The sequence below is a fragment of the Saccostrea cucullata genome, unplaced genomic scaffold (genome assembly GCF_032062105.1).
Source record: "Saccostrea cucullata isolate Sc308-1 unplaced genomic scaffold, CSIRO_AGI_Scuc_v1 ctg12178, whole genome shotgun sequence".
Lineage (NCBI taxonomy): Eukaryota > Metazoa > Mollusca > Bivalvia > Ostreida > Ostreidae > Saccostrea > Saccostrea cuccullata.
This window is the reverse complement of record NW_026923230.1, coordinates 5,801-16,499: the sequence shown is the minus strand read 5'-3', so window position 1 is coordinate 16,499 and position 10,699 is coordinate 5,801. Positions and strand designations below refer to the sequence as shown.

Below are 10,699 nucleotides of genomic sequence, written 5' to 3'. Positions count from 1 at the left end.
TTTATTAACTGATGTGAGAATTAATATGAGGTTTAATTAAAGTCATCAGCTTTAATGATTGGTAGCTTCTTTGTACAAGGCTAATTCAAAATAGTTTAAGAATAATGAAACATGTTTATCAAAACCTTTACTTTTGATATATATCAATTCAATTTAAAGAAAATCATGGTGTATTTGAAACGGTCTATGAATCTGTAAAAACTCAGTGTCACGAAAAGTTTAAGAAGTAAGTATAAACATCTTGTTTTGATTGACCTGAAAGGATGAAACTTTAAATATCCTAGTTGATTCTCGGACAACATAACGTAAAGCAGGTAAGCAAAAATTGCACAAAAATCATTTTAATTTTTTTCAATTATGTATGCTACTCTGAAGTTTTACTTTCCCTCTGTAGAATAAAACTGATGAAATATTAACGATCAAAATAAAATAATAATGACTATCATTGAAGCAGCATGAGAGACACAAAAGTATCCTTTATTGATACAGAGAATAAGAACATCTACCTTTTAAGAAAATCTAAATGTTTCTAAGTTGCCTTTTTCTTTAACTAAGAAATCATCATGGACGTGCGAAAGTGGATCATTCTCTGGTTCCTGATTTTATGTCTAACAGGAGGACAAGGGGCTCCGAATCAGAAACCTCACATCTTCTTCATTGCAGTTGATGATATGGGTAAGAAAAGACAAATTATCAAGAACATGAAAGTACTAAAACGATTGAAAGTTCTACTGAGCTACTGACAAGTTTAGTCCCTCACGGTTTAAAAGAAACAAATTGCACATTGCAAAAACCTAAGAACTGATTGAATCTATTGATTCTCAATAAAAAAAAAATTTTCCATTCAGGTAATCACGATATCGGATACAACAATGATGAAGTCCTGACCCCTAATCTTGACCGTCTGGCAGAGGCGGGGGTGATACTGGACGCTAACTACGTCTACCCTGTCTGTACCCCGTAAGTCCAAGGCTGATTTTGATTGAAATGGAGTAAACGTTAGACATATGATATCCCAGTGACATACATTTGCCATAAAAGGCAACAGATTTTTTGCTGAATTGACCAATAATCTTTATTTTAATGATAATGAAGGGAACAAATTAACACGTGAACATTCTTGATTATTTTTCTGGTTTCAAAAACTATGCTCTTGTGGAATTACTTTTAGTACTTTCAAAATTACTTTTAGTTCGAGATCTGCTTTCATGACAGGAAGATATGCCCATAAAACAGGATTCCAGGTAAGAGCATCGGTATTTTCTGTATAGCAAAATATTTCATGTTAACACTCAGTTGTTCTACCCAGTGCATTGATACAATGGTTGATACCTGTATCTTATACCAATCAGTAAGTTATTCTACTGAACATTTCTCAGTTCATGTTAATTTTCATTTAGCATGAGGTCGTTGCAAACAGTCAACCTGCTTATATAGAGAGTAAATACAAGACGGTTGCAGAAAAACTCACAAACAATTATGGATACGCAGCTCATATGATTGGAAAGTAAGAATTTTTTTTATCTTTACACATTCCTCAATTCGTATCTTTTTTTCATCAAATTAAAATGTAAAAATTTAAGCCATGCTTCGAATTAACAAAATACATGTTTGAAAAATTAATGTTTTATTTTTTTAGATTTTGTTAAAGCCATATATGGCGTATGTACAATGAAAATTATTAGACTAAAATTATAAGAACTTAATTATTATTTGTATCATTATTTCATATAAAGATAGAACTTTTCCGTAAATGACAAAATCAAAGTCAATTGCGTTATCATGCGATATCACAATTTAGTTTGGATTCTCGGAATTTTCTCCGACTCGGAAGAAAATACAAAAGATTTAAATAACACATTACAGAGAAGATAAAATCGTATTATTAGTTGAAACGAGGTGTTCTCCGTGTTCAGAACTGTATGAAAAGTTTTAATTTAAATGTATTAACTCTATTTCTTTACTTAATTTTGTATTTTTTGAAATTATATTTTTTGATCAGTTATGTCATATTTGGCTTAAATATTTTTTTGTTATTTTATACTTATTTACCAGCTATGTCGTTTGAACAAATACGAGTATATGTGTAATCATAAAACCTTTATACATTTAGAATATTCATACCAAGAGCCTAGTTTTCTTTATCAACAAGAATGTTAATACAGACAAAGCTTAATATGATTTATTTAATATTTTCCTTAGATGGCATCTAGGATTTTGTAAAGAGGCAGTGACACCAACTTTTCGAGGGTTCAACTCGTTCTATGGGTATTATGGCGGCGGAGAGCACTATTACACTTATACAGCGGGTATGGAGGAAATTATTAAATTATTGTATTTATATTTTAAATTTCTTTGTCTGAAATACGATTACAAGTTATAAAACTAGTTGATTTCTGCATAAAGCTACTTGTTCATTGTTCGACGTTGTTAAAAAATAAAACAAGTGCATGGTAGGAGAGACAGATAAACAAATAAACAGATGGAGGAAAGTAATCTGAGGTTTGACAACTTGAATTTAAGGAACCAAGAGCAAGTTTATATAAGAAATAACTGTAGGATTTGTTGGTTTCATAAATGATGATGATTAAGCAATTTGTTTGATCACATCATAAAACCAAAAAAAAAGTTATTATAAGTTAAATAATGAATTTTAACATTATTTTGTCTTAGCCTTGTCTGTACACATATTATATCTCTTACTCAGGGGGAAACAAAGATTTCCATGACAACCTAACAGCAACAACACCAGAAAACCCTAACTATCCTCAAGAGGATGAAGATGGATATTCAACGGTAAGTAATTGAATTATTACATACAACACTAGAAAACCCTAACACTAGAAGCATATTTAACGGTAGATGAATAGTCCCAAGAAAGTGGAAACTGAATTTATTACGGTAGGTTAAAACATAAGAGCACAGACTCGCTGGGATAATTGATTTTCTGTAGTTGATCATCACTCCTCTCCTCTGATGTATTTTGTAGATAATATTAATTCTCTTCCTCCTTGGGAGAGTTGAAGTGTTTATGGAGTAAATAGTTGGATATATCAATCCTCTTTCTCTATTGGATAGTTGTAATAATTTTCTGTTATTGTCACTCCTTTTCCCTTCCTCTTTCGATGAGCTGCACTTCTCTCAGTTATGAATTATCAATTTTTTTTTTATTTCTGGGATAATTGAGGTTTTCAGTTTTGCTCCCCTCTAAGATAGTTGAGACGAAGTTTTATTTTTTAAATAATCAGTTTCCTTCTTTGTTTTGCCATATGGCATAAGGAAATAAAGAACTGAATTGAATTGAATTTGGGATTGTTGAAATGATGTTTTTGTAGTTGGTTATACATCATCCTCCTTTGTGGGATGGTTGAAGTGTATAAAGTTGGATATGCCTTCATTCCCAAATTTGCGAGATGTGAAGTTTTTTAAGTTGAATATCAGCCCTTGTTGTAGTTTTCTGCCCTCTTGCTGTCTGCGTAATGTTAGAAGTTTACTCTAGTTGCGTATCACTGCTTTTGGTTTCTGGTCTTTTGTATAGTTAATAATCAGTCTTATTACTCTCCGGGTTACTTCAAGTTTTCCTATAATCGTTAGATTTCAGTTCTCTTTCTCCCTGCAATAGTTGAAAAATTTCAGTATTTGACCTCCATGTACAGTGTGATTAAGTTTAAATTCATTGAATAGCCATCCTTATTCTCTTCTTTTCGAGAGAGGCGAGTGTCGACACCAGATGCGTACATGTAGTACGAAAAGTAAGGCAATTTTCTCTTGAACAGGCTTTTTCATCAATCGTGTTTTGACAAAATAAGTACAGATACGTCTTTATTTCTTTTTTCATGTACATGCAATTTTCTGTAATTAGAATAAACATGATGGTTGTAATTTAATTAAAAATGAATCAAAATTCACAATTTTGCACCGAGAACAAATACATGGAACAACAAGGATTTCATGCAAGCTTTGCTCTTAAAAACTTATTTTAAAGTGTTATGCTTTTTTATAGTATGAATACGCAAAAAGAGCCATCAGCATCGTACAAAACCATAACAGCTCCCAGCCACTGTTTATGTACCTGGCTTTCCAGGCTCCCCACAGTCCTCTCTTGGTATGTATTGTGTCAACACGATTTACCACACAAAAAATTAAACCTGGAGAAAAGTTAAAGCGTCGTGAAATGTTAACATCACAGTTTGACCTCTCTAGGCACCCCAGGCTCTAAAGGACAAATATCCCGGTACCTGGACGTACACGGACGAAGATGGATCGACGATCACCACAGAAAGATCCACATTTTATGGTTGGTTTACACGTTTATTTAGGTTGTCGTTAAGAAAGCACTTTAAATAAGAAATGGACCCAATAGTCCATTAAAATATAAAAATTAAAAGTAATATTTTCAATTAGAAAACATTAACATTAAAAAATTACTTCATGCATGACCTTTAATGGACATTTCAAATGCCTAATAATATGATAAATAAAAACGACCTTATTTGATAAATCGATCATAACTACGTACGTATGTCTTTGATATAAAAAGCTTCATCGGAATCAACATGATAAAGTTTTACATATTTAATTTTAAAGGCCAATGGGATGCAGATGTTTGATTTTTTATCGTACGTTACGGTAGTTTAAATTAAATTGAAGAACCTTTTTGTAGCTATGGTAACAGCGGTAGACCAGGCTGTTGGTGAACTTCACGCCGAGCTGGAAAAGTTACGACTCCTGGAAAACGCCATCATCGTCTTCACTTCTGATGTATATTTGAACACCAGTGTTATCATTGATAATAATAAAATGGCGAAAATCATTAACCATTTTTAAGAGCAATGCATTAAATTATGTATTTTTTAATGCTATCATAAGTAAAATGTAAATTGTTACAATGATTATTAGATATTAAAGCTATATATGGCGTTTCGGAGCTAAAAAAAAAAGTACGATATTTACAGTAGATTTACATACTACTAGTATTTGCTATTAACCTTCAAAATAATTTTTTCATCGATTTGGAACTTAAATATCCCCACGTTTCTATAGTAAAAGTGACTTTAAACCGTGTCTAATATTTAATACCGATTCGGTAAAAATCGGTTATTGTTTTAAATCGCAAATATCTATGAAACGCGATTGATTTAAATTCTGTAATTTTCAGGAAAGTACGTACTATTTTTTTGTACAGTAACAAAACATATAGAAAGATCTTTTTAATTTTAGTTAGTCTGAACTTATTAAAAAAAACGCCATGTATGACCTTAACTGCAGGAGACACTGTTTCATAAAGGTGTATTCATACATTAATTTAATGAGATGTTAACTTTTGTGTTCAGAATGGCGGACTGCCTAAACTAGGAGGGTTCAATAATCCCTACAAGGGCACCAAGGGCACTTATTTCGAGGGAGGAATTCGTGTCCCAGGATTTGTTTACAGCAAAAACTTACTTACAGTGTCTGGCTACAGGAACCAGGGGTAAGACATTATCTAGGCAAAGATTCGCCGTATTATCAGATACATGAAAATCATTGATGGAAAGTAATATCAAATGCAAAATAAAGAATGAGTTTCTCTTGACTTTTACATAAAGTCCCTTTTTGTGAATTATTTTATCTATTATTTTTATTACTTAATTGGTACAATAGCTGATATATACTTTGTTCAGAATGCTTCACGCAAGCGATTGGTTGCCTACCTTCATCAGTCTGGCGGGAGGAAGAGCAGGTAAGTACATTCCAAGAAAAGAAAAACAAACGAAGATCAAACACTCCAACAATGACTTCATTTAAGCAAACAAATTTGCCAGTAGCCTAGAGATGTATCATAGTAATGATTTTGACTGAAAGTTAAAGGTCACTAAGAATACATAAAGGGGTGTAAATCTGGATGTGCTGGGTGGAACAAATTCCAAATTACTACGGTAACTTGGAATGAAATTTTAATAAAAGAGATTCTTTTTCAAATAAATAAATGCCTTGCAACTTTAACTTATTGATAATATCAGTTTACCTGTGAACTACCCAACTCATAACTGGTGGAACACCATACCTATGTAGAGCGTTTTCACCCAACAACAGTAACCAAAGTACCGTATTTCGATATTGCATAAACTTTTGATTAATTTGGGTGTTTGGAGCATGATTTTATTCCTCAATTTTCAATTTGCCTACACACATTATGTAATGTTTCATAATCTACATATGTGTTCAACTAAATAAAATCATGGATACATTTCAACCAAAGCTGTCTTACATGTTTTTATTTCTTATGCATCAGCTGGACTAGTTCTTATTTACATGAAGTAGAAATTAATATGATCAAGGGACGTCTACAAAGCGAAGAGAAAAGATAAGATAATATTTATTTAAAGTCGGGTACATCAAACAAAAAAGATTAGCTCTGGAGAGCTATTTTCCGACTACCTATAACGTTACATAAAATACAACAATCATACATAATACTACTAAACAAGAAACAGTATTTAAAAATTATATCACACTAATAAATATCACTATTACTCCGTGGTGCTTTACAATGACATATGACATAGTATTTATCACATTATACCAACGACTGAAAATAAAATAAAGTCTGTTTACTAGTTTCTAAAAATAAATTTAGCGACAAGCACAGCAATCACAACAATTTCCGTACCAACTTCTTATATTATTAATATTTCTAAAAGATTCTGGTAAAGAATTCCATAGTTTTGTGGATTCATATCCAAAAGACTTGAACCCATACGTAATGGATCTTGCTCTTGTTTTCGTGTATCTAAAAGAATGTTTCTTTAATATGGATAAAATCGAGCAGGTAAGATGGGCTTTGTTTGTTTAAAATCTTAAAAGAGATAGTCTGGCTTATGAAATAAGGAGAAGGAGGGACTTTCTTTCAAAAGACAAAATATAGTTGAATATTTTTGAATCAATTATGTTTGATTTGTAGTCGTCTTTTTTCTACAGATTTGGCTTCAGACAGTGATTTAGTGGACATTGATGGCGTGGACCAGACTCAGATGTTATTGAACAATGGAGCATCAGCAAGGTCTAAAATCATAATCAACATCGACGACCTGGAAACCAGATCAGCAATCTTTGGAATCATGTATGTAAACTTTTGTAAACTTTTTTTTTTTATTAATTTAACACTTTCACATGTACATATAAAATAATTTTCATCATTTGGTACACAATAACAATGGGTCTACACACAATATACAGTTATGTTTATAGAATGTGAAAGGTGTTTTTAAAAAAAAAAAGACAAAGAAAAGGGGGGAGGGGTAACTTTTGTAAACTTAATACCTGCCTTAATTAAGGCCGTGATGTACTGGGCTTCCTTACCCATTGCATGAGCAGTGGGTCTTTTTTGAGCAGCCTTAACTTCTACTGTAAAAAACGAGATCTCGCCTTGTACGGTTTCATCCAAATACTGATCTCTGCTGTAGAACTCGAACCTAACACTGTTAGAAATATATTTTATAATACAGAAATTGATCTATTCTTCAGCAGAGATGTTTTCTTATTTAAATGATAAATATATTTTATAGTTTTATGAAATCTGCTTGTCATCGTAGTAAACAAAATGGCACAGACGTCTGGAAATACGTTCAAGGAGACATTGGATCCAGAGACATAGTCTATACAGCGACAAAAGTCAACAAGAAGAGAAATTTTCTACAGCGGCTTATTGAAGCACTAAAGCAGAAAAAGTCCAAAAGGACAAAGCGGGCTATTACTGACAGATACCTGTTTAAAATATCTGGTACGTACACCACAAGGGTATCGAGGATACATGTACATTTATACTGACGTATAATATGTACTTCTTCATCGCCACTCGATATGAAAGCTTATGTTTTTAAGAACCGTGACCCTTCTCAAATTAAATCCAGTCCATGAAGCAAATTGTTTTATTTTTCCGTGAACATGGTGAAATAATTTTACCGGTTCCTTGGGGATCTACTGGATAATTTCCATTCTTTCTAACTGGAATATACCTACAAACCGATGCAAAGATATTGATTATAAGGATATAAATTCATTGGGTTTGATGACCCACGAAATTCATGAACTTTTGGACCCATGATGAACAATATGATTACTCACAAGCACTAAGAAATAGGCGTATAATAAAAATAAAACTACTCTTAAGTAATTCAACTTTAAAAGGTATATTTATATTTTAGATGATATCACCGAAGACGTCAATTTGTACGGTGATTCATCCCCCGATATTCAAAATATCCTGTCAGACTTGCAGGAAGAAGTAAGAGCTGAGAAGAGGATCGCGGTGAGCCCTATGAATCCGTATGAGTGCACCAACGCCAACAACAAAGTCAACGGATTCTGGACCGCGGGGGCGGGAGACGGATGGTGTGGTTGTACATAATAATTATTCCCTTTGAAATTAAAACTTATATCCAATCATGATTCTGTTGTGCTTTTAATTTCCTTGTAATTGGAAGGAAAAGTATTTAAAAATCCTTGCATTTGAAAACATGCTTTTATTGCAAACGGAAGTTGTTTGTTCAGTTATTGGCTATGGAAAGATTTTTTAGACAATTTATTTTATACTCTATTCGAATGACCAGGCAGTGAATACTGTAACAGGTATGTCTTACATACACTGTAGTACCTGATACATGTACCTATGCATAATTTGACGTTTCGTTTTGTTTCTAGTTAAATTTTGTCAATTTGGAACAAAGTTAAATGTTAAAATGGTTTTAGACAGTAAAACTTTGAAGTACAATTCCAAATATAAAGAAATGAATATGAAGAGAATTTACACAAATCTGTCCTTTGATTGAACATTGTCATTATACATTTGAAAATGAACTTAACATTGTAAGACTGGTTTTAAAATTAGATATGCATTAATAACAATGACATGTAATAAAATGATGTCATTACTCCCTATTCATCTCCCTCTATAATAAATAATAATAATAATAATGACCTTTATTTATCCAGAATAACACAATTAGCATAAAGCTAGTTTTCATTGTGGTCCTGCATTATAACATATTTACAATCACATAAGGATATACAAAATTAACATCTTAATATAAACACAAGATATAAAATACAACATATACATGAGGAAGCATATCTTTTATACACTCAAACATTGGGAAAAAATCCATTTTAAGTATTGAGTCTGTTAAAATACTCAGCGAGATACACAGATTTAAAAATATCCACTGACCTAGAATTTCGAACATTTTGTGACAGTTTGTTCCATAAAAATGCACGTGAATATCTAAAAGAACGTTTGTAATTTTCTGTTTTGGCTCGTGGTAAATACAATATGTTTGACATAAAATCATTCGACCTGGTTTGGCGACAATTGACATCTCTTGTATATTGAAACACATTCAAATAATCTGGCATTTGATTGTTTAAAACCTTAAATAGAAAAGTGACCTGTCTAAACATAAAATAATCCTTGATTGGCATCCAGTTTAAACAGGAAAATAAAAAGGTAGTAGGAGTTAAAATATCTCGAATGTTTAAGAGTATTCTAGCTGCCCTCTTTTGAAGTTTGTACAACTTTTCTAAAAACATTTGATTTTTCACATTGCACCAAACAGTGGAACAGTAAGTAAAATGCGGAAATACAATACTATTAAAAACCTAAATTAAAGCATTTGGTGGCATAAAATGACTCACTCTCTTAAGCACAGCCAGTTTTCTTAAAATTTTCTTTGAAATAAAGTCAACATGAACATCCCAAGATAAGGTATTATCAATATAAACACCAAGTAATTTGGCCTGCTTCACAAATTCAATTTGAACATCATTAAAATTTATGATAAGATTTCTACATTTTTGTAACCTTTTGGATGTGCCAATAAGCATGCACTGCGTTTTTTGGAGATTTATACTGAGCTTATTTTTTATCATCCATTGAATTCCTGATTCTAAATCTTCTTGAAGTTTTTTCTCAATAACGTCTATGCATTTATCGCTTACATCCTGCGAGATGTCGTCTGCGTACATTGTGACTGACGAGTGTTTAAGACATTTTGAGTAGTCATTGATATATAAAATAAAAAATAACGGTCCTAAAATTGACCCTTGAGGGACACCTAAAGATATTTCTTTTTCTCGAGACAGAGCACCGCGCCAACTGACACTTTGCTTACGATTTAAAAGATAAGATTTAAAAAATTTAAAAGTATTTTCACAGATTCCAAATGACCTCAGCTTGTGTAAAAGAACTTTATGATTGACTGTATCAAAGGCCTTACGCAGGTCAATAAACAGAACTCCAGTAAGTTTACCGTCCTCCATGTTTTTAAACCATTTATCTGTTAGATTGTCTAGTGCTGTTTCACATGAGCGACCTGGCCTAAAACCTGATTGACTTTCAGTTATTAGTTTGTTCTTTGATAAATATTCATAAAAAGAATTAAAAACATGACGCTCAATAATTTTGCTAACGAGTGGCAAAATAGATACGGGTCTGTAATTGTTTACTAGATTTTCATCACCCGCTTTGTACAATGGAACTACTCTTGCTCTTTTCCTCTGTATTATGTATGGCATAAGTACACTAAAAACACAAGGATTCAAAACGAAATTAACAATATAGCCACGTCCTTATCAGTACAGAACATATTCTGTTTGATTATTTGACGTGTTCGAACTCGATGTAACATACAAACCAATGCTTCACGCTACGAAATTTAGTAGG

General features: G+C 32.2%; 1 protein-coding gene across 1 annotated transcript; it reads left to right on the top strand.

Moving 5' to 3' along the window:
* Positions 1–554: 554 nt before the first annotated feature.
* On the top strand, positions 555–8,481 carry LOC134263493 (arylsulfatase I-like). Its single transcript, XM_062745850.1, has 14 exons — positions 555–675; positions 849–960; positions 1,193–1,244; positions 1,401–1,507; positions 2,203–2,309; positions 2,708–2,796; positions 4,004–4,105; positions 4,204–4,297; positions 4,664–4,761; positions 5,334–5,473; positions 5,664–5,722; positions 6,961–7,102; positions 7,575–7,762; positions 8,187–8,481. Exons 1-14 carry the CDS (start codon positions 564–566, stop codon positions 8,387–8,389), a joined length of 1,605 nt encoding a protein of 534 aa, XP_062601834.1. The 5' UTR covers positions 555–563; the 3' UTR covers positions 8,390–8,481.
* Positions 8,482–10,699: the final 2,218 nt, after the last annotated feature.